The 25,682-nt window shown below is 37.5% G+C and overlaps 1 protein-coding gene across 1 annotated transcript in view; it reads right to left on the bottom strand.

Annotated features, from left to right (window-relative positions):
- LOC142339337 (WD repeat-containing protein 91-like) overlaps window positions 1–25,682 on the bottom strand; it is a 103,966-nt gene that overhangs the window by 23,697 nt on the left and 54,587 nt on the right. Inside the window, exons 4-6 of the mRNA XM_075389315.1 lie at window positions 15,878–16,067; window positions 13,244–13,385; window positions 8,903–9,155 (exon numbers count right to left, since the gene is read on the bottom strand). Coding sequence (XP_075245430.1) covers window positions 8,903–9,155; window positions 13,244–13,385; window positions 15,878–16,067 — 585 coding nt within the window. The remainder of the gene's footprint in view (window positions 1–8,902; window positions 9,156–13,243; window positions 13,386–15,877; window positions 16,068–25,682) is intronic.

The following is a 25,682-nucleotide window of genomic DNA, read 5'->3' as shown; positions in this document are numbered from 1 at the left end:
CCACGACTCTAATCGTGGAATTTGCGGGTTTGAGCCCCTACATAGTCAAGTTTTGACGTCATAAAAGTTTCTCCAGCCTGTTTTTCGAGATGAATTCGTGTTAGTGGGTTTGTTTGTTACAGTAATTTTGGTTGTCAAAATTCATTGGAGCTATGAATTTTAAGAAAAGATTTCAAATGTGGTTTTTAGAAAAAATACTTGAAAACACGCTTGTTTCAACTTCAACGTTTTGCTAGCGGGAATATTGCTAGCGGGAATTAGCATGATTATTTTCACTGCAATTTCTGGAAATAAAAAGTCTAGAGCAGCGCTAAATTGTGTATCAATACGTTTTGCAAAACGTTGAAGTTGAAACAAGCGTGTTTTCAAGTATTTTTCTAAAAAGCACATTTTAAATCCTTTGTCTCTTAAAACTCATAGCTCCAATGAATTTTGACAACCAAAATTACTGTAACAAACAAACCCACTAACGAATTCATCTCGAAAAACAGGTTGGAGAAACTTTTATGACGTCAAATCTTGACTATGTAGGGGCTCAAACCCGCAAATTCCATGATTAGAGTCGCGGACGCTAATCTGTATGCTATATGGGCTATGTACGTTCTTCGTTCTTATTTTAGCAACAGACTGAACTTCTGAATGCTCGCAATTGAAATCACTCAAGAAATCAGAGATTCGAGCATAAAGAAGTCACAATAGAAATAAGGTTCTTGAAGACAACAGTGCAGTAAAAATTTTGCATAAAAAAGAAACACGTTTAATATGATTGCTTCAAACTTCATTCGAGAGCAATTAATTGATGAGTTTTGATCGCTTCATCACGTTTCTTTTTATTTTGCTCTGCTCTTTTACCTTCGAGCAAAATTGCGCAACTTTGTTTGAATTAATTCATAATATTCAGTTGAACTATTGGAAGAGAACTATCGGCCAAAACGTCAATAAAACAAGCAAGTTGAATTGGAAATTTTAAAAAGGCCAAGAAAAGCCAATTTGAAAACATAGCTGGCAGATGGCCAGAAAATAGCAGCAATAGCTTCGTAGATCTGCAGTCTAAAACAAACAGTAAAAAAGACAAACCAAAAAATCGTCTTTTCATTGAAAGTTGATATGTTAAATTTTGATTTAAAAAATCTGTATAAGCGTTTGCTACCTCTATTAGCTGTTCTTAAACAACCTTCATTAAGAGTGACAAACACCAATTTGACCTCATATCTTTGAATTAAAGTAAATAAAAGTCAATTTCAAAGTGAGGAAGTCATTTTTGAGAGTGAGGTAAGTCAAGTGTGACCAAAAATTTAATCACGCGAATGAACAAAAAAACTAGCTCCACTAAGAGCGAAAAATGACGTCACGCACGCACTTCAAATGAAATTGCATGAACGAATGAACAAAAAGCAGATTTGAAGTGGTTGTGACGTCATAAGGTCGTAACAAAAATCGCGACGACGAAAAAAAACATAGGACAAATAAATCCTGAAATACAATAGAAAGAATTGAATGAAAAAGACCTAAAGTACCTGACCAGGAGATCCATCGAATAATTGCAACCAAAAAGACAAAATCTCAAAAGTCGAAGAAACCGAAAAAATCAAACAAACTAAACGAATAAATAATTATAGCTAAGACCCTTGAAGATCATAACCTGAAGGCCATGTATGGCATAATTCAATATACACATTAAATCACGCAAAAGCCTTCAAAGAGAATAATTTGCCACCAAAAGTATATAAACTTGAGAATTATGACAATTGCTTCAAAAAAAACTCAGAAGTGCAAATATTAAAATTTCCAAAATTTGCTAAACCTCGCAAAATTTGCAAAAAAATCAAAACCTCTTTTTTGTTTCTGGAGTTCTGTCATGTAACCCTTCTCCAATACTTAAATGAGTTTTGTTGGCCAGTAAATATCGTTAAACTCAGAAAAAGACAAAAAATTCAAATATCAAAAAAGTAAAAAAAAAAACAAAATCTTGCCAAAATTCGTGATATTAATATCTTCAGAACCATTTTATTGTCCCCAGAGACTATCCATTAACCCTATTTTAAGCCTTAATTAGTTCCAATGGCTCATAAAGATCGATTAACTTGAAATATGATAAATTTCAAAAAAATTTGAAAATTCATCAACAAAATGCAAAAACTCGTGTTATTAAAATATTGACGACCATTCCATTGCATCTAGTAGCTATGCAGTAATTTGTTATCAAACCCTGGAGCAGGTTCCTTGGCCCCTGATGCAGGAAAAAACTCAATATAAACAATTTTTTAAAAAAATGAAAAAATTGCAAGTTTTATAACGACAAACCTGCTCAGTTTAGTGATACTAAAAAACTGAAAAACATTTCATTGCCACTGAAATCTATGCAGTAATATACTACCGAACCTTATAGGAGGTTTCGTGGCCACTGATGAAAAAATACTAAATTTTCAGAAAAAATTTGAATTTTTTTTAAATCGCTAAAATTCGTAGATTAGAATTTTGAAAAACATTCACATTACAAACTGTGCAGTAACCAAAAATCAAAACCTAGAGGAGATTCCATGGCCGTTGAGGTTAGAGAAACCTAAAAAAATGACAAAATGTGCAAGTTATATAAAAAAATGGTAAAATTTGTGATAACAAAATGTTGAAAACAGTTCCATGACCAATATTAAATTTTCAATAGCTTATTAGCAAATCCTAACGTTTCGTGTCGGGTTTGGAAGAACTTGAATAATGACAAAAAATTTCAGAAAATTTGATAAAAACGAAAGTTTTATCAGAAAATTGCTTAAATTTCGTGATGTTAAAATGTTGAAAACCACTCCATTACCACTAGAAGCTATGCAATAACCTATTATTAAACTCATGGTGAGGTTTCGTGACACCAAGGCCTGAAAAAACTCAAAAAATGACAAAAACTTGAAAAAATTAGTATAGATTTGCGTGTTTATGTCTGGAGTACCAAATATATAGCTCTCACAATGGCCCTAAACAGTAATTACGTCTTGCAAAAGACCTTTTTCAACTTTTACAAATCTCAATTATAGACAGGTCCAACAAAAAAATCGAAAAATGAAAATACGAAAAAATTCCACCTTTTGGGCTCAAAAACTCCTAAAAATGACCTTCTAACCTTGAATTACGGCGTTCCCAGTAGCTTCACCACTCTAATTACTTGAAGGACTACTAAACACGGCTAGGTGCCTCTAATGAAATTTGATGCCCGCTGAGCGTTACCTGTTTATCCCGTTTTGAAAGCTCAAAGTCATGAAAAAAGGTGTGAACACATCTTACAAAAATTTAAAAAAAGAGAGCACCAATACAATCCAACTCTTGGATTGTAAAAAACCAAGAGAAGGCCAATAATAGCCCCAGCTATCGCTGTGCGGCTATTAAAAATTATGCCGTCCTTACTGAAAATAAATCGCATCAAACTCGTTACAGTCAGTACCTTCATGCTGAAATTTTCAATCAAATCAAACCATCAACTATTTGGTAGCGTGCCACCTTCAATTGATAAGGATTAGGTGAAAACTCTTTTAAAAAGCAAGAAAAGCTGAAGCTTTTCTATTTAAAAAAATGAAAACCCGTAATTAAATGTAACAAACATTAAATACTGAACTGCTTTTCATTGAAAAGCATTCAAGATATTTCCTAGCTGCTACCAAGGCGAAATTAGTTGGAAACATGAAAGGCAGGACAAAAACGAAAACACTGAAAACAAATGATGATAATGCCAATAAGTGACAATTGAGAAGAAAAGAGAATCGAGACAAAACTAAATTGTCAATTTTTGAATAGAGAAGTTAGAGACATTATAACCATTATCTCACTGATAGAATCAACTAGCGTCAAATAACTCTCGAACGACAGATGAAGGGCTGGCTTTGGTTGTAGCTAGCTTAGGAATAGGGAGGCTAGCCTTAGAGGGCTAATATGAAAAAAGCTTAACACGAAAACGGACGTAAAATGGAGGGTGGGTGGCATAAATTTGTAAACTTGTCCTCCAAACCATCAAACATAGCCGGCAGATTGCCGGAAAATAGCCGCGATAGACGCTTGGGCCTTCCATGAATTGAAACAACTAAAGAAATTAGATAGACAGATCGACCACCAGTCCTTTAATAGACCACAAGCACTAGACTTTTTGGGTTAGCTTTGGACTGTCATTTTTATGGGACACATAAGCTCTAAGGAGAAAACCCTAACAGGGCTTTTCAAATTTAGGATCTTTTCCGTTTGTGCCCCCTCAGCTTATTGGGCGCATATTATTTGCACCCCTCAGAAGCACGTGCAATAATTTTTACATAATGACTTACTAAATAATGGCACGTGCTCTGTAACTGGGGGCGCAAACGGAGTAGATCCCAAAATTAATATTCGAAATCAAAAACTCAAGACTCTAATAATCAAGAATTAGGGCATATATGTTTGGCACTCCTAAGATGCACACTATTAACCTTTAACAAGTAAATGTTCATAAAACTTAAAGTTCCATAAGTGAGTTCAGAAGTCATTTTTTTGAGTGAGGTAAGTCATTGAAAAAGTCAATTCCAGAAAGCCAGGGTAAGACGGAACAAAAATCTGTTAGACGAACTAAAAAAACATATCAGGACAAGTCCTCTGAAATGCAATCCAAGGAATTGAATGAAGAACAGACCTGATGTACCTGACCAGCACAGCAGATGAATTCAACAATCCCAGCCAAAAAGACGAAATCTCGAAAGTTAAGAAACTAAAAGAATCAAACTAAACAAAAAAACTCTTGTTTTATTCCTAAAAAATTATTCCTAAGACTTGAAGCTTTAAACCTGAAGGCCATTTATGACACAATGCAATATAGTCATTAACTCACGCAAAAAACTTGAAAGAGATTAATTTGACATTAAAGGTAGACAATCTCGAAAAAAATGACAAATGCTTCAAAAAGAATAGTGAAAAATGCTTCAAATGAAAAGGAAAAATTTTAAGATATTTTTCGAAAATGTGTCTGGAAAAAAGTTCAAATTCATTTTTTCTCTGTGGAGTTCTGTCTTGTAACTCATCTTCAACATTTAAAAAGTTTCGTTGGCCAATAAAGATAGTTAAACTCAGAAAATGACAAAAACAATCAAAAAAATTGAAAACAATCAAATTTAAACTGCAAGCTTTATTTAAAAAATTACTTATATTTGCAATCTAAAAACCAGAAAACTATTTTGTTGCCACTAGAAACTCTGCAATAACATACTAGCAAACTCAATAGCAGCAAACCCCTGGCCACCGAGGAAAACGACTAAACTTTCAGAAAGTCAAAGAAAAAATTACAATTTGAAAATCGCTAAAATTTGTAATATTAAAATCTTGAAACACATTCCCCATTACCACTAGAAACTATGCAGTAACCTATTATCAAAACCTAAAGGAAATGTTTTGGCTGTTCAGGTTAGAGAAACCTAAGACTTGACAAAAATTTTCAAAAATTTGAAAAAATTGGCTTATGCCATGGCCAATAAAAATTTTGCAGTAAAGTATTAGCAAATCCTAGACGAGATTTCTTGCCCCCTGGATCTGGAAAACTTAAATAATGACAATTAATGTCAGAAAATTGGAAAAAACTGCAAGATTTATCAAAAAAATTGGTAAAATTTGTGAAGTTGAAAACCATTCTATTACCACTAGAAACTATAAAATAACCTATTATTGTGACACCAAGAGCTGAAACAACAAAAAAATTCAAAAAACTTACAACTTTAAGAATTGAATAAATTACCGTGTTTATGTTTGGTGTAGCAATACATATAGCTCTTAAAATGGCCATAAAAATAATTAGGTCTTGCAAAAGACCTTTACCAACTTTTACAAACCTCAATTTCAGACTGATCCAACAAAAAATCCGAAAAAAAGACAAAAAAATGCAACAATTTGGGCTCAAAAAAACTTCTGAAAATGACCTGTTAACCTTGAATTACGGCCTTCCCAGTAGCTTCACCACTGTAAGTACTTGAACTACTAAACGCGGATAAGAGCCTCTAATGAAACTTGATGCCTGCTGAGCTTTACCTGTTTATCCCGTTTTGAAAGCTCAAAGTCATGAGAAAAGGTGTGAAAACATCTTACAAAAATAAAAAAAAAGACAAAGCACCAATACAATCAAATTCTTGAATTGTAAGAAATTTAGGAGCGCAATAATAGCCGCCTGGAATTGAGGATGCGGCTACTAATAACAATCAATAGCATCGTGCTGTAACAGCACTGCTCAGAGACTCCATTCACTGGCGCTTTATCAGCTTATTCCGTTACTTCCGACGACAAGTGAAACCACTCAAGCGAGCTAACGAACATTCTAGAAAGATAAACCAACTAATGTCGGAAGAATTGCTCTTGAACGACAGGCTGGTGGAAAAACATTTGACCACGCCGCGATTCGAACCATTGACCTCTCGATTCCTAACAAGAAGCACTGCCCACTCGGCTATCAGGTCCTCCTTGCTGCTTTGCTGCAACCGATTGTATAATAGCAACAAGCTTTACTTCGGAGTGAGAGCAATAGAGATCACTTAAAAATGAAGAACGAAAACGTGAAAAAGTCACTTGAGAAGTCAAAAAATGTTCAAAAAGCTCAAAAACGGTAAGGCAAAAAATTTGCTTAAAAAACACCAACACGTTTACAATAATTGCTATGAACTTCGTTCAAGAGCAATTGAACAGGTCAAACAAATGACACTCAAGTGCAGAATAATTGCATCAAACTTCGTTCAAACAATTGCAAAAAAGAATCATTAGAGAACATAAGCCATTTAATAAGAATTCGCTTAAAACATTAGATCACAAAGAGTGAAAACATGCATTAAATCAGGACACGTGAACAAAAAATGTCTTAGGTCTGCTTTCTCGTACTGTATTCAACATAGCCCGCAGATTGCGGGAAAATAGCCGCAATAGACGCTTGTGGCCATCCAAGGATTGAAACAACTAAAGAATTAAGATAGATAGATTGACCACGAGTCTTTTATTAGACCACTAGACTTTTTGGTTTGATTAGGACTGTCATTTTTATGAGACACATACGCTCTATTAAAAAAAGCTCTATATATCTCATACGCTCTATATATTTCAAAAATAATATTCGAAAACAAAAACTCAACACTTATACTCAAGAATAAGGTCATATAGGTTTGGCACTACTTAGATGCACACTATTGACCTACAACTAGTAAATGTTCATTAAAATTAAAAGTTCATTCAGCGAGTTCAGAAGTCATTCTTTTGAGTGAGTTAAGTCACGCAATTGACCTATAAGCAGAAGAAACGAAGTCACGCACACAAATTTTAACTGCAAAGCAGAAGTCACTGAAATTGGAAGTCAATTCCAAGAAGTCACGTCGCAAGAATCATCGAGAGACGACGAATTAAAAAAACATAGCAGAACAAGTCCTGACGTACAATTCAAAAGATTTTCATTGTCTAAACAAAACACTGAGCCTAGAATGGCCTAGAAGTGAACAAAAAACAACTAGCGATACATTGATAGTTATATATTCAAACAAAAAACTAGGCCTAGAATGAAATATGAATGAATTGGGGAAACCATTTAGAAAAAAATGCGGTCCGAAAAATCGAAAAAAAAAACAGTAAAAATTAAAGTGGAATTGCAGTATGTGAACAGAAATCCACTAGCGAGAAAGCGAAATTTTGTTCAAACACCGTTTTTCACTCTACTGAAAACTAGAGCGAAAAATTTTCACGTCGCAAAACCACTCGTTTTTTCGCTCTACTTCCTGTTTCGGCGTGACCAAAATCACTACTCCAAATTGACTTCAAAAATCATGAAAATGTGTGAACAGATCCTAAAAAACATAGCCAGAAGAATTCCGGAAACGACTTGAAGTGTCCATTTACACACCATCCAACTACTCATCAGACAAAACGTGTCTCCACTAATTCGAGACTATCTTGAAACAAAACCATAAATCAATAAAATAAAAAACAAGAAAATCAAATCTGTTAAAATATGATTTAAAAAATCTGATGAAATTTTATCATAAATTGAGATCTCAAAATAACTACCTCTGCCAAAAATTCTTCATCAAAACAACTAGTACTTACTAAAACCACTTATGAGAACTTTTTAAAAATACTTGAAGCCAAATAATGAAAAAAAAGCTCTTACAAACAACTTGCACTAAAAAACTGGATAATGTTTTAATATTACGAAAGCATATAAATCCAAAGGAAAATTCCTTTAAACTGATAGGGTAGGATGCTCTCAACCAGATGCTCTCAAAACAATAGGCAAGTCATAATAGGCTAAGAAACTTGTCTAAAAACAGAAAAAAGCTGCAAACATTTTAGAAAAATAGTTCCAATTTTTGCCATTTGTCATATTTCACAACAAAAATATGATTGATATCCACAAAACTGTGAACACTTGTTATCTAAAATTTGCTCAAGTAGAACGGGTCTTTTCAATGCACATTTGAGCCAGTAAAACAAAACAATCGTCAAAAAAATTGCAAAAATTAGCCCAAAAGAACGGCAAAATACATGAAAAACCTCCGAATTAGCATAAAATTCATACGAATTTCCAGAAACCTTCAAACTACTACCAAAACCAGGCTAAAATTAAAACAAAATCATAACCAAACCTCGTAACCAAAAAAAAAATGAAAAAAAAAACTGCTTTAAAATGTCGCACGTGAACAAAAAATTCCGCTCGCTTACAGAAGTTTTTTTCACACCTCAATTTCTCGCTCTCTAGAAAACAGCGATATGAACAAAAAACCACTCTTTTCGCTCCACTCAAACAGCTGCTCAAAATTAGTTATCATTGCATGCCTTATCTACTTAATTAACTATTAGTTCAAAAGTGTATACTAAAATGAGACAAAAACCGAGATCTTAATTTCAACGCCTTCTATGTTAATAAACGAAATGTAACCTTGATTCAAGGCTCATCTTTACAGCATTTGATTGGCAGCTGTCGCCCCCATTCTCTATTTGGTGGTGAGTTGTCCCAGGAATACTTCCCGATTTCTGCTTTCCTACATCTTCGTTTTTCCGTGCAGTCAGTGGGCTTTTCTTCTTGCTACTGCTGCTAACCGTTGCCTTACTACGACCTTTGGGCATGGCTGATTTAATAGTTTGTCGCAACCCAAACCCATTTACTAAAGTTGCCTTTGAAGTCGTTTTACCTGAACAGAATTTGATGTCATTGTTATCACCGGAAACAAATAAAACGTCAAAAGGTTAAATTGTTGAGAACAAATCCATTGACACTAACAACCATGCAGTAACTTTTTATCAGGCCGTGGAATAGGTTTTTTGGCACTTGAGAGTGGACAAATCTCGAAAATTGACAAAATTTTAGGAAACCTTAAAAAAAATTTCAGATTTTATTTTTTAAAAAATGCTAAAATTCGAGACATTACAAAGTTGAAAGCCAATCCATTGTTCCTAGAAATTATGCAGTGCCCGATAATCAGACCTCAAAGGAGATTCCCTGCCCCCTGAAGCTGGAAAAACTCAAAAAATGACAAAAATTTTCAGAAAAACTTTTAAAAAAATTGCAAAAATTAGTATCATTTTACGTGTTTGTGTTTGTAGTACCAAAACATATAGCTCATAAAATGGTCATAGCAAGTAATTTGGTCTTGAAAAAGACCTTCATCAACTTTTTAAAACTTCAACCTAAGACTAATCAAACAAAACACTCAAAAAATTTAAAAAAAAAATCATGAAAAATTGCACCATTTTGAGCCCAAAAACTAAAAATGACCTTTTAACCTTAAATTAAGGCCATTCCAGCAGATGCATCACTCTAAGCACTTGAAGGACTACTAAGGCCTATTTTGGGCCTCTAATGAAACTTAATGCCCGCTGGGCTTCACCTGTTTATTCCGTTTTAAATGATCAAAGTGATTGAAAAATGTGTGAACACATCTTAAAAAACATAGCAGGACAAGTCGTGACGTACAATTCAAAGAATTTTCATTGATTAAGCAAAAAACCAGGCCTAGAATGAACTATGAATGGTTTGGGAAAACCATTTCGAAAAAAAAAATCCGATCCAAAAATTGAAAAAACAGTAAAAATTAAAGTGGAATTGCCGCATGTGAACAGAAATCCATTAGCGAGAAAGCGAAATTTTGTTCAAACACCGTTTTTCACTCTACTGAAAACTAGAGCAAAAAATTTTCACGTCGCAAAACCACTCGTTTTTTCGCTCTACTTCCTGTTTCGGCGTGACCAAAATCACTACTCCAAATTGACTTCAAAAATCATGAAAATGTGTGAACAGATCTTAAAAAACATAGCCGGAAGAATTCCAGAAACGACTTGAAGTGTCCATTTACACACCATCCAACTACTCATCAGACAAAACGTGCCTCCACTAATTCGAGAAACCGAATTTTTGTTCAAACAAGGTTTTCTCACTCTATTTTAAAATTAGAGCGAAAAAAATTCACGCCGCAAAGCCACTCGCTTTTTCGCTCCACTTCCTGTTTCGGCGTGACCAAAATCACTACTCCAATTTGACTTCAAAAATCATGAAAATGTGTGAACAGATCTCAAAAAAAAAGACAGCGCCCCAATACAATTCAAATTCTTCGAATTGTAAAAAAACCAAGAGCACCGCAATATAGCTACGCTCAGCTTACAGCTTCGCAGCTATAAAAAATCTATGTAAAATTTCCGCTCAACCGTGCCGACAAGATTTTCATCGCTGCTCGCATTATCTTTTGCCGCCTGACAAAACACAAATTTTGCACAAGTCACGGAAGATTTTCGCCACAAAAACATGTATGAACTCGTATACGTCCATTTGTTTGGCGTGCCAACTTCTCATCTACTATGAACTTTGCAGTAGTTGAAATCTTGATTCTTGCCTTGCTTGGAGCGGACCACTTGAGGGGCACCACTTTTGCTCTCCCGGCTCATGGTGGGGTGTTGTTGTCCGCTCTCTTGAACTCTAAGGGGCAAGCATGTCGTATTAGTGTTGACGTCTGCAATGGATTTCTGTTAGGAACAGGAAACTTTTCGGCATTGGCGTTGAAGTGTGAACGCAACTGAATTATCTACAAATGAAATGGAGGATACTGAATGACACATTGCCTGCCTGAGTCTCTATTGGTAAATTTGTTGCGTACTACTGGAAGTCCTCCTTTTGACTTGTTTCCACTACCAATGTAGTATCTTAGACAACGGTTTCAGTCTCATTCATTGAGAAATAGCGAGTCAAATGCATATTGTTGTTTTTTGACAGATGACCGACCTGTTCTCAAACAGTTGAAAGACAGTGGCAACTTCTGAGCATGTTTTCGCTGTTCAATTTTTTAAATCAATTTAAAGTTGTTGCAAACCCAAAAAAGCGTATTGTCCGTCGAAAACAGATATTCACGGTTTGTTGATTTGCAGGAGTTATCAGCGTTTGAAGCAAAATCACTCATTTTAGATTTATCACGTCTTTGAAACTTATTTCGATCAAAAGATGAGGTTGATCAAGAGAGGCTGTGATTGAATCAAACCATTGAAGATGTTACCTCTGTGCAGGTGGCGACCTTGTAGATTTTGTAGCCAGTTCTCTCATTCACAAGCCAGGAGAGATTTGTTGCAGAAATGAGAACTCATGAATTCAAGTGAGAACGACATTCGCGATTCAAACGACACTGCTATAATTATCGTGTCTGAGGAGCGAATGTCTGGAGGTCTTCTTAAGCTTGGCGCTGCCTATCGCGTCTGGTCGTTAGAGCGAAAAAAATTCACGCCGCAAAGCCACTCGCTTTTTCGCTCCACTTCCTGTTTCGGCGTGACCAAAATCACTACTCCAATTTGACTTCAAAAATCATGAAAATGTGTGAACAGATCTTGAAAAAAAGACAGCGCCCCAATACAATTCAAATTCTTTGAATTGTAAAAAAAAACACAGCGCACCAATACAATTCAAATTCTTTGAATTGTAAGAGAAAAAAATTTTAGTGACTTTTAAAAGTAATTGCCGCAAATTAAGCTCAACAGTTCAAAATTGCGAATGGGAGCAATTTAGTTGAAACATATTTTGAAGAGCTGGATAATTCAAGCAGTCAAACGCGAAAAAGTTAACCGATCAAACAGAAAGTTTGCCCAAAACCAACCGAATTCAGGACTGTATTGAAAACCCGCATAAATTAAACATACCCGGCAGATTGCCGGAAAATAGCCGCCGTTGATTCCCATAACTCTATTGGGATTGAAAGAAAAGAAAATATCAACAAAAATTGATTTTTGTACAAAAACATTTTTAAGTGCGATTTATTTTGATGTCATTTCGTAAATGAACATACTCCTGTCTCTCATTGAGAGGCTACAGGGTCTAGTATCAATACCAATAAGCATTATAGATAGTAACTAAAACTTATGATAATAAGTACCGGGCATCTAAAAATGGGCTTTATGGGTTTATCCCGTTTCTATTTCTGACTTTGATTTTTTATACTGACTCTCTTCGTTTTGAATTGCTTTGCTGAGCAGCTGCTGTTTAAAAGAACTTTGAGCAGAATGACAGAAGAGTAAAACTAGCCTAGAGAAGTCAAAAAGACTTCACGCAAAATGTCGAAAAAGCGGCAAAATGGGTAAAGCGAAAAAAAAGTTCGACGAAGTAAAAAATAGGAGCGCTATAATAGCCGGCTGAGATGAGGGCGGCTATTAATTAGAACAGTAGGTGGTGCACTGGATGGGGGTAAATGTAGATGGTTTGAAGATTAGCGTAACAAACTCAAATTTTCTAAGCATCAGAACAAAACTGCTCTCAACTTTCTGAACCTCATTCAATACAGCAGCAGTTTTTTCAAGGCTCAGGAAAGGTCCAAACCACGTACGGAGAACAAAAAAGCAAAGAAAAAATCAATAGAGAATCATGGTTCCAAATTTACATTTAAATTACAATCTTTTTCAATCAAGATAAAAAATGAATGTGGAATCAAAACGCTTAAAGTTTTTAATCTGGTGACTACTTCCTTTTCAAGGTCCAGAAAGAGATATAAACTAGACACAGAATTAAAAGCAAAGAAAATGGAAAATTTAAAACAAAATAAATGGGTTCAAAATCAGCAGTGCATTCTAAATTTTTCTTATCAACAAAACAAACGAAAATTCGTCACCTATTAACACCTACAAATTACATTTCTCATTCTTATCCTGAAATTTATAAAAACCAAGAGCACCGCAATGAAGCTTTGCTAAGCTTACACCTTTTCAGCTAAAAAGACCAACAAGAATACAATAGTTGATACCAAATACTCACCCGGATTCTCTAAGCTCTGGCCATCTGTGATAGGCACATCTGCGTTGCCACGAGCTTGCAGTTCTTTAAGTTCGGATTCTGTCGGAATTTTTGCCTCGATCGTCGAATCCAAACTAGATATCTTTTCAAAGGAGTTCCTTGCCTGAAACGATTTCAGAAGAATTAAAAAAAATGTTGGCTTAAATAAATAGTGATTGTCTATCTGCTATCGGTCACAAATCCGCCTATAAAAACCACCACTACAGGAGAAAGGTGTCAAAATCTACAAAGACAAATAATCTCCGCGGGTTGCTTGATCAGATTAAAATATTTATCAGCAATTTTGAAGCTTAAATCAACTGAGCTCAAAGGGATATTGAACCATACCTTTACTTGACCATATTCATTTTGAAAAGTTACGCAGCATTCATAAAGTGTTCGTTAAAATTTCTTCAAAACAACATAGCATGCACATCTCAAGCTCACAATTGTACAACAAAACTTTACAGACTTCCTCAATGCCCTTTCAAGTCATCAAGTAAAAGCTGCATATGACAGATACCTTGATGCATTTTCTTGATGAAAAAATGAAAAAGAATTTGGTCAACCGAGGCCAAAATCATGCAACAATTAATCAGTGCACAGGCCCTCTGAAAATAGTTGATCCAATCCCTCCAAAGATTTGAATTTTCCAGCCCAATTTTCTTTCAATGGTGTCATTTTCGATCATTTTAGATTGGCATCCTTTGCGGGGCGAAAAAAACCCTATCATTAAAAATATAACGTCGAAAATGTCATTAAAATGCAAGGATACTTTAAAAAATATAGCCGACTAAAGTTGGGCGAATTGCTCTCAACGACTGACGACGGTAGTAGCCAGCTGATTCACAGGGACGCAAGCATTGGGGGAGCGAAGTGGGGCCAGGACGGTTAGAAGGGCTGGACGAGAGAGAGTCAAATCGCCAGGTGATGGGGGTGGACGGGGGAGTGTTGGGGGTGTTACTGAGGGGGTCAAAATGTTTAAAATAAGAACAGTCCTTCGCACCACGAATTTGTCTCCTCAAAACAGTTTCAGTGAATCGCATACATAGAGACTAGTAAATCGTGGGGGGCTGTAAGAGAATTAAAAAACTTTGCTTGAGAGCAATTAAAAACCAACCAAAAAACGACAAAAAAGAAGGGGTGCTGCCGTATGTGAACAAATAATTACTACCAAGAAAGCAAAATTTTGTTCATTTTTTATCACTTTCAGATTCCACAGAACTATCGCGAGCTCAACGTTAGCGTTCTAAATTGACTTCGAAAATCTTCGAAAATGTTTTTGTGAAACGATCTTTTTAAAAAAGACAGCTCAATCATACCATTCGAAATTTTGAATATTAAGAAGAGAGAGCCTAAAAAATAGCCGTTTTAGTAGCTCAAGGTATTATTAATAAGCCATTTGTGAGCAAATCATTGTAATCATTGACATCGGGTTGCAGATGAGACATAACCAAAACTTGCGCGAACTACTCAATCGAAAACTAAACCTAAAAATTCCAAAATTGTGCAAAAAAATCATAGTCATACACATCCGTACTCTCATACAATAATAAGAATTAAACCAAAAATGCAACTTTGTTGGTAATTGCTGTGATACACTAACTTGGTTTAGAAAACTTGTCTACATTATGTTGTCTATAGGAGCCCCTGTTAACCTTCAATTGAATTGCGATATCTTGTTGCATATTATCCGGTGGGACCAAAATTTATTCACTCGAGGGAACAAAAACCAACTCCATTAAAAATTGAGAGAGGAAGCCACGCAAAAAAACTTAGCCAAAGACTTCATGAATGAATAAAAGCCAATTTGAAGTGAGCGCGACATGACAGGTCACAAAGAAAACCTAAACAGCAAAAAAAAATGCGAAGAGAAGGCCAACGACAGCTGCGCTCAGCTATCGCATATATTGGAAACGAAAAAGTTGAGCTATTTTAATTAGTTTAATAACAATCCACAATGCTGCTCATGTAATACAATCTCGTTTCGGAAATTAATATGCAATATTTAGAAAGCAATTTGACCCTTATTCTAATATAAAATTGAGACCTGAGAATTTGGCGTCTAGTACGTGCATTTGATTTGAAAAAGAAATTTGGACTGGTTCAAACTAGATGGCAAACGAATAAATTCGAGCCTCTTAGTCGTTGCTTGCATTGAAATAGAAATTAAGGAACAATTAAACTTACACTTACATCTTTCAGGCATCTATAACCTATTCCATTATAAGATACCACAAAGAAAAAGGAAACAACCTTGCCCAGTTAGGAAAGCTTTGATCAATTAGCACCTACCAATATACAACACCTGTTTTCTCTAAATCGCAGATTAAAAACCTATAGGTAAACATTTCTAAAGGTGGACGAAGTTATGGACATAAAAATAACTGGAAGAAAAAATTAAAATGTCCCATCCCATTCTTCTTCAGTGGAAATTGGAAACCTATATTGGAGAAAAATCGAGTTGTTTCTACAAGATAGTGTACTTTAAACCAGTATCGCGAGAAATTGATACTTAGCGCGAGCAGACATTTTAACCTCTGAAAACACTTCATAACCTTCAATTCATATCCATACGAGAACTCAATGAAACTGATGCAAATAAAGAGCCTTTACCTGCATTTGCTTAGTGAGTAGCTGTTCCTTCAGAAGGAAGTTTTCATCTCTCAAGTTTAGCACGAGGGCTGCTTCTTGTCGATGGTTCAAAAGGCTGGGTTTGGGAACGGATAGAAAGACTGTATTGAGAAAATTGTGCAATGATATCGTGAATGTTTCCTGCCAAGCGCGCTGGAAGAAAGGAGCATACCTAAAGCCACATACATACATTGGATTACCTTTTGTTCCAACAAAATTGGAGAATAATGAAAGACAATCTGGATGAATTTGAGGCTCTTCACTCGGCTTATTCCATTCAAATTCAATGAGTGGGGTTACATTTCAAAAAACGTGACCAGAGCAAAACAAAAAAGGTGAAAAACCAAGTCCAACAAAACTATTCAAGTATTTAAAATTGTACAACGCGATCACTTTACCCAAAGCAAATGATCCGACTGCAATCAAAGAGTGAGGTTACCGATTTGAAAAAAAAAACAATTCAGACGAACAAAAACAAAAAACTACTCAAAATATTTATGACATATATTGTCTCTTGCGTCGCAAAAAATGCTACAACTCGAAACATGTATTCCTCCTCAGAGATGATCGATAAAAAAAGGAATCGATAGTAAAGGGAATCAAAACTAAGTACCAAAAGGAAACACTTTGACAGATCCAAGAAACAAAGAAAATACAAATCAGTGTCATCGACATAAAATGAATCCAAGGCGAGCTATTTGGCTCTAACATATTAGGTGAGCTAATTGAGAAGAATAAGCAAAACTTAACTGGGGCAGAAGAAAAAATCCAAGCTAACGCGAAAAAAATTCGCACAAAAAAGACACGTTTGTAATAATTGTTTTGAAATTCGTTCGAGATCAATTAATAATTAGAAGGCTCGCACGATGCTGTGCAGAGCGCAAAAGGATCCCACACTCAAATTTACACAGAGTGTATTATGAGTGTATTGCGAGAGGTATGGTTGAGTGGTTTTCAACCATCCAAAAATAAGTTGATTCCTTTTGATGGCTATGCGCTATTTTATTTTAGCTCTTCTTAGGTACGGCTAAAGATCAATTTTAGTTTAAAAAAATGCTAAACTTACATCCAGACCTGAAAATATTTTGCCTTTAATGTTATTGGACAATCTTCGCTTATGGACTCATTGCAAGCAGAATCATGTGTCAAAAAATTTTGTTGCCAGCAAGGAAAAACAGGCGATAAAGACCTTCAACGTTTCTACGTCCTTCTTGATTAAAAAATGCCTTAATATGGCTCAATAATGGCTTAAGGCTTGATAATGGCTTACCATTGAACTTGAGCTGTGCTCCCCGTAAAATCTGCAGCGATACTTGAAAGCGCATGAAGTGAAAATAATTCAGACAAAAATAGAAGGCTTGCTGAACATATAGTCTCTAGCGTTGCCAAAATAAAAATTTTACAATTCAAAACATGTATTCCTTCTCAAAAGTGATCGATAAAAATGGGAATCGATAGTTAAAGGAATCAAAACTAAGTACCAAAAGGAAATACTTTGACAGATCCAAGAAACAAAGAAAAAACAAAACAGTGTCATCGACATGTGTCATCAAAAAAGAATCCAGGTCGAGCTATTTGGACCAAACAAACAACAAAATAAAAGCCAGCAAAAACTTCGACACAAACCGCAATGTAGCAGCAAACTCAGCTTATTAACTGCACCGGATCTTAACCCCTCAAGCGCCACCAAAGTTTCAAAATTGATTTTCTCTCCGAAAGAACAATAAACACAGCCGGCAGATTGCCAGCCGCCGTTGACGCGCTAGACGCACATCGCGATTGAAACAGAAAAAGAAGAAAGATTGAAAATACAATATTTTTTCCTAGGTTTAAAAAATTGTTCGAATTCAGTGTGCAGTTTCAGTTAGATTCTAAACCTATACTTACTTCAGCTTCCAAACTGAAGGGTATTAAGCTTAATACTAAAATCAGCCAGCGATCGCTTTCATGAACTTTGATAACCTAATGCACAATGACTTAATGACCGGGCTTTATCAGTTTATCCCGTTTCATTTGATTTTGCTCTTTTGACATTGACCGTACTCACTACATTGCGTAATTCAATGAGAGAAAGAATTTGAAATCCATTCAGTTAACTTTTACCAATAAATCGCCTCTGATTGAGTTTACGTGCATATGCAAGCAAATTAGAGAAACTTAGATTATGTAAAACAAGAACTCAATTGTGAAAAGTCGATCGAAAAGTCCAATTGGTGAAGCGGTACGTTTGCATAGAAAAAACACGCGAGTAGACACCACACAACTTTAGTTTCAGTACAAAAAAAGTGCTAAAATGTCATCCATTCTTGTAGATGAAAAACTGCTATGCAGATGAAAAAATGAGTTTTAAGAGATGCAAAAATTGTTCCGGCTGACTTATATTAAAAACAAGTAACATGAAAATAGTTTGTGCTTTGCGCAGGGAGTGTTCTAACCGATAAAATTAGTTAAGATATTTTTCGTCGACCACGTGTCGTATATGAGAAAGAAAAGCTAATAGATAGATAAACAAATACAGATACAAATTGACAATCACTCAAAAATGAAGAAAAAAAGAATTAAAAAAATCTAAGTCAAATCAAAGCGAAAAACGGTAAACAAACAATTTTACAATAAATGTTTTAAAATTCGTTCCAGAGCGATTAATAAATAGAAACCTCACACGATGCTGTGCAGAGCCCAAAATGTTCCACACAAGTTTACACCGAGTGCATTATATCAAGAGCTATGTTTGCGTGGTTTTCAAACATCCTAAAACAAGTTGATTTATTTTGATATCTGAGCGCTATTTTATGTTTGCTCTTTCTAGGTACGGTTAGAGAACAAATCTAGTAACAAATGCCATACACATATCAAGACATGTCAAGAATAATATTTCGCTTTTTAATGTTATTGGACGGTCTTCATTCATTGTCTTTGCACTGCAAAAAACTGCATAAAGGAGAGCAAGTTATAACTAACCTCCTAGAGACCTGACTGAAACACTTCAGAAATGACGATTCACCCACCTCCAGGAGCCAACAGAGTGGCAACGGAATAGCAGCCCGAAGCACCTCTTCAAAAATCCACAAGGCGAAGGTCTCTCCTGGCTTGTCCAAAAGCTGGTCTGTCAACTGGTTGCAGTGCGAGTGGCATAACAGCTGGAAACGATCCACCCCAAACCCGGACAGTGCCGACGCGGCATGAAAAAGAGAAGAGACCAGCGAAAGAAGCGCAGATAGAAAAAAGGGAGACGACCATCTCTGCGTTGGGGGGGGTCTTCAGGGAGTTTCCCTCGGGAAAAAAATAAGAGCCCGACTACGGAATGCGGTCGCACAGATAAACAAAGAAACTGCGACATCACAACACTCATCAGTGAATTTTGCGGCGAAACAAATGGGGTGATCTGGTTGCGAGAACAGAAAGACCTGACAGCGATCATCCATTCGTAGAAAGTCGGGATCATTCTGAGAGGAAGCGCGCTAGACAAATGGATAAAAGGAGGGCAGCAGGAAATCAAAGGAAGAGCAGTGCTGTTCCAAATCGAAAGTCTCATTGATAGCAGTCAATCAACCAGTCAGCACTAATGGTCCCGAAGAGCTCGGGAGAAACCGAAACGATGTCGAAGACCTGAAAGCGAGAACCCCAGAGAAAAACAATTTAATAATGGGAGGAGATCACAACGCCCACATTGGAAAGGATGCTAACCAACCGGAAACCTGCGGAGGGTTCGGGCTTAATGTCCTGAAAATTGGCCAAGCATTCGACCTCTTGCAATGGAGTCAAGCAGTAAACCTGCAATGGGCCAACTCTTACTCCAGCATTGAGCGACGCGGGACATGGTTCAACAAAACAAACGGACGGTGGTATAAGCTAGGTGTGTTGATTGTCCGAAAGTCTCAGCGTCAGCGCCATGCAATAAAGATACGGACATGGAAGGACCTCTCCCTTTCCGGTCACAAGCCGATTTCTCTAAAACTGAAACCCAATCAGAAAAAATGGGGGCGGTTGCAAAGACGCCCACCTATAGTGGATTGGGAGCGGATGCAAAACCCCGAAGTAGCCAAGGAGTTCAGAGTTAGAACAGCGGATGCGATCAATTAGGAAGAAATTGCGAAGGAACGAAGCTGGCCTGAGATCTCCCAAGTTCTTGTCAAACAGCGAGAGATGTAAGCGCAAAACGAAAGAACGGGGTCGAAACCCATGGACCGTGGGACATGAGGACACTTGCCTAGTGCACCAGGACATCACCAAGTGAGTGAACGCGAGGAACGAGGCCCTAAGAAATGGAAACCCCCTCTTTCACCGCATCATCAAAAAAAACCTGCGAAAATCCAGAAAGTTAATGAAAAGGCATCTGAGGTAGCTGGAGAAGGCGTGGTGGGAAGGAGTTCTAAAGGAATGCCAAGACGCCGCCTCAGAAGAGACTTGGGAGCGATGTCCTTAATCCTGAAACTATTAGGACGAGACTGCAAACCGACGCCCGCAAACACACTGACCAGCCAGGACTGACCAGCAAGGAACAAATCAGCAAGATCAGTGAAAACCGGTACGAACTCCCCCACCCCGAAGAAATACAACAAGCAGTAGAGAAAAAGCCTGACAGAAGCCTAGAAGCCCCCGGCAGCTAGCCAGCGAGGAGATGAATCCAATTATCGGATTCGAAGAAATAGAAAGCCATGGAGGAGGTGAACGACTCGGCTCCAGGAAAGGGCCGAGTGCATACGCGATACATCCAAGAGGTATGCGCAGAACTAATAGTGAATGTCATCAACCCGATACAAGGTATGTTTTCCTCCAGAGCACACTGGTGGAAATCACTGGTGTACGGACAGATTGTGCCCATCTTCAAGAAAGGAGACCGAAAGCTGGCGACTAACCATCGCGGAGTACGCCTTCTTGCAATGGCCAGTCGAATACTAAACAACATGTTCAGCAAACACCTACAAAACTGGAGTGAAAAACAACATGCTGGATAATGACCAATCCCAGATTCGGACCCAATAGGTCGACGGCAGACTCAACACAACTAATAATGCGGATTCAGGAGGACAGCACAGATCTGAAACAAAGACGCCAAAACCTGAACCTGTCGGATCAAAAGAAAGCCCCAGAAGCCAAACTCCTAGACCTGCAAAAAGCTTACCCCAGAATATCCAAGCCAGCATTTTGGGAAATCCTAAGAAGACATGACCACGGGAATTCCTGAACTGTCAAGAATCTACACCAGAGCTCAACATATGCTGTAAAAGGCAAGAAAGAGATAATGACCCTTAGAACCCCGAACGATGACTTCGAGAGGGATGCCCTAGCTCACTTACATTGTTCAATATATACCACCAGAGAGTGATGCGTGCAGCCGAAAAGAAACGAAAGCAACAGGCAGCCACGAATGGACTACAAGTAGGGATAAAGTGGCACTGGCTACCAGGAAACAGAGTCCCCCGAATGACAAGTTTGAGAATTCAAACAGCAAAGCGACGGAGGAAAGGTTCAGTCTGTTTTTCCTTGCAGATGACGCAAGTCCTCGGCACATCACATGAGACAGAACAAAGCACATCAGCATTAAAGGCAGCAATGAACCTTTTCGAGAAAAACGATTCCAAAGCCGAATCACTCAAGTTCGGAAAAAAAGAGGCTGGAATCATTCGAATCCTTGAAGCCTGGATGGACCCCACGACGGACGTGAAGAAAAGACTAAAGAGATTGAGGAGTCTGTGAGCGAAACTGAAGCCGCGCCTAGCAAAGAGCAAACTGACCCAGCGCCAGCAAGCAATTATAGTACAAGCTTGTGTGGAACAGAATAGCTTTTTGACGCAGCGACAAGGACATGGCTGAACACGGAAACCAAGAAGATGCCACACTGGATTGACCGAATATACCGCTACATTTGGAGCTTCAAGCGAGAGGATCCGCTGATCACCATGGAAAGAACCAAGAACAATATGCAAGATGTAAGAAACCAACTAGAAATAAAACCGCTCAGGTGGATGCTGAACAACGCCATCTCCAAAGAATTCGACATGTCCTTCGGCTTACAGAGGAGCGATCCACAAAAATAGCCGCTCTTCGGTACTTCAAATGGAGGAAGTCCCCAAAAACAGGAAAAGTCCAAGAACACACCACAGTACTGGAACAAACTTCTCCGGGAGGCAGGCATTGATACAAAACACCTCGACGATCTAGTCACAGACAGGAAATCAAGGGAAAGAGAGAGAGAGAGAGAGAGAGAGAGAGAGAGAGAGCGGACCTCCTGCGCGGAGATGAAAGTTAAGACAAGACAAGAGGCGCCCGAAATGCTCAAGACAAAACATTTTCCACTGGGAAAATTTCTTGTTATTTTGAAAAATCACCAAGGTTGGAAACAAATTACCAGAGATTTACATTTCACCGTTATGTAGTGGAGCTGCACAAGGTTAATCAGGAGGACAGAAATTTGCAAGTAGTGCGGCTGGATTGCATCACTTGACTAATTGTAAGCCGAATCATGTGTCAAAATAAATTGTTGCCAGCAAGGAAAAACCTTTAATGGCGATGAAGACCTTCAATGTTTCTACGTCTTTCTCGATAAAAAATGGTTTAAATTATTATTGAACTTGAGCTATGCTCACCATAAAATCTGTAGCGATATTAAACAATGAGAGGCACATGAAGTAAGAAAAATTCTGACAAAGACAGTAGGCTTGCTGACGCTAGTCAAAACAATAAATTCAAAAAATGAGAACAGCATATTTGGAAATTCCAAAAATATGAACAAAATGACCCTCCATCAGACAATTGTTCTGAACTGAAATTTGCATAAAGTAGCCCGCAAGTGTTCTGGACTTCTAGGAGCCCTTCGAAATGAGAAAAAACCATTTTACTGGGAAAATTTTAATCCGATTTTCACTATTCTTGTTTGGTCCTAGAGATTTTGCTCATCTTACCACCATGAACAACAACGAGTTGTGAGATAGTATAAGTTATTATGAAATAGTAATTTACAGGCCAGAATAAAAAACGACAGTTGCAGAAAGATAACGGGTATCATTTTAAAATTGCACTAATTTCTGCGAACAGATAAACTGCATTGTGTTCTAGCCACAAAAAAAAACAATTGGTCCTTCTACCTTGTCATGACTATGTCACTCAGCCGAAAGTATTGCCATCAAGTGAAACAGGATCATTCCGAAAAGCTTCAATTTGCTTCTAAGTGACCCTGAAGAATCAACTCAATGTACAAGACTAATTGGTGAACAGTATTAGAGGGCATTCAACATAATCAAAAATGGAACATCAACATAAACGAATCATACAACCACCAAAATTCGTGTTAATAAGATTTGACCAGCAGTGAACTAATTTAATTTCCTTGCAAATCAATCGGAGCATTAAGGACTTATTACATATTCAATTTTGCTCAACCAATTAAAGATATCAGAATCAAGAGAAGAAATTCAGCGAGTCAACTTATCCTATCAAGAACATGAGACACTTTGGAATGAAACTAATGGCCTTTAAACATCCATCAACAGAAAGGACATGGAGATCGAGCTTGAATAGCATAATTTTTGAAATCTATCAAAACAATAGTCGAGCGTTCATTTTAAAACTGCAATGAAATTCAAGCGAAAGCTATTTGTCTCTCATGTGATTCATTACACCAAGTTTTAAAGTAGCTATGATGGAAACTTCGATTTTACACAACAATATTTTGCCAATTGTCAAAAAAAAACATTAACAAAACATAAATAACCTTAGACACCGCCCAATTCATCTCAATCCCTATTTTCAGGAATCTAGAAAAATAAGGATTTTTATTCCGGGAAGAAGCTAAAGAACCCAAACATAGCTAATTCAACAAAATTTTAGCAAAATTGGCATAAGATGGGGGGAAAATATCTAATAATTACATCAAACACATTGTTTTTTTGTTTCTTCGTGAACTTAAATTCTGAATCTAAAGAAAACTAAAAACAATATATTTTAATGGAAAACTCGAAATCTGACTGAAACAGCCGAAATTACAAATCATGTTCAATAATTGAGAAAATTAGAGATAATAGCATAATTGTATCTTTTCACTAACTGGAATTCTTAGGAAAATGATGATTATTCAAGTGTGTCCTCTGAGATAGCATTGATATGAAATATCATATATTGGTCCGGGATGCCCTACAAATTAAAAAAAATTTCCAGACAAAAAGGTTGCTTGAGGTTCTCCTTTTTTTTCAAAATGTGTGAACAATGAATCAACAATTATAAAAGATTCAAACTAAAATAATCTTTTTCTCTCAAAAGTAGTCTAAATGAAGGGAAAATTGTCAAAACTAAAAAAATTATCAATAATTACCAAAGATGTGCAAATTGATCAAACATGGGACAAAAATGGCCAAAAATGATACTAACTTTTAGAGTAACTACTTCATATAAACTAATTATTGGAAGATCTTTTCGGTGAACATCTAGAGAGCTTAAAAATAATACTACATAAGTTAGTCTGGGATGCCCTCAAAAAAGTCTAATCTCGTGTGAACCAAAGAGTAGGGCTAGCATAAAACTCTCCCATTTTAATATTCAAAAAAATTTGCAACAATAATAGCTGAATGCCAATAAGCATTCGGTTTAATGAACTTGATAAGGAACTATGACCCACTGACCGGACTTGTCGGTTTAGGCAATTTCTTTCATATTAATGGCCTGCCACAAGGCTCTGTTCTAGCGCCTATACTGTTCAACTGCTACACGTATGATACCCCTTCAAGCAGGTGCAGCAAGTACATGTACGCAGACGACAGCGCCCTCCTCGCCAGAGGCAAAACCACAATCGCCGTCCAGGCGGACCTCCAAGCTGATGCTAATGCCTTAGCGGACTACTACCGGAAGTGGAAGCTCCGCCTCAATCCTTCAAAATGTGTGTCGGTTCTCTTCAACCTGGGTCCCCGCAAGCCCGACCTGGATATCATCCTGAATGGGGAAAAGGTCCCTGCGGAGTCGAGCTTCAAATACCTCGGGGTTGAACTTGACAGGTCCCTGACCTACAACCAGCACTGCACTAACACGGCTGAGAAGCTCCAGAAACGTGTGAACCTCATTAGAATGCTTGCCGGCAAGTCTTGGGGCACTAAGCCAAGGAGCTTGCGCATCTCTTCGCTTGCTCTTGTACAGTCAGTGGCTGATTACGCGTGCAGTGTCTGGCACAACTCCGCGCATGCGACCAAAGTCGACCGCAAGATGTTCCAGGCCATGCGAATAGTTTCCGGCACCCCCATGAATACGAAAACAGATTTCCTCCCGCTCGTGTCCAACATGGAGAATCCTCGCAAGAGGCGTGACAGCATTGTTGACGCTAGAGCGCGCACATGTCAGAATTCTAACATCAAACTTCTGAATCACCTTGTGGACGATACCAGAAGACGCTCCCGGCTGAAGAGCAGAATCCAATTCCCCGCGAAGAAACCGCAGACGGTATTGCAACAACTCAACGAAGAAATCCCGGTCGATTTCAACAAGGCCTCGGACAAGCTCCCCAGGAGGTCTTGGTGCCGGCTCAACCGCCTCCGCACTAGCGCGCTCAAGTCCAACTGGAACAACACTACCTGTGTCTGTGGCCTGAGCAGACCATCTTCCCAGCACATCGTGGAAGAGTGCCCTCTAACGTACCTACCAGGAGGCATGGGAGAACTTTGCCACCTCACGGAGACCGCCATAGACTGGCTTGAAGAACTCAACCTGGATATATGAAGAAGCGAACGACTGATGATGATGATGATCTTTCATATTTGGCTTTTCAACCTCAACATTATTCACACTATAGCTTATTTTTTGG

Source organism: Convolutriloba macropyga, chromosome 5 (genome assembly GCF_964194025.1).
Source record: "Convolutriloba macropyga chromosome 5, txConMacr16.3, whole genome shotgun sequence".
Classification (NCBI taxonomy): Eukaryota; Metazoa; Xenacoelomorpha; order Acoela; family Convolutidae; genus Convolutriloba; species Convolutriloba macropyga.
The sequence above is the reverse complement of the archived record's forward strand: the minus strand, read 5'-3'. Positions and strand labels throughout refer to the sequence as shown.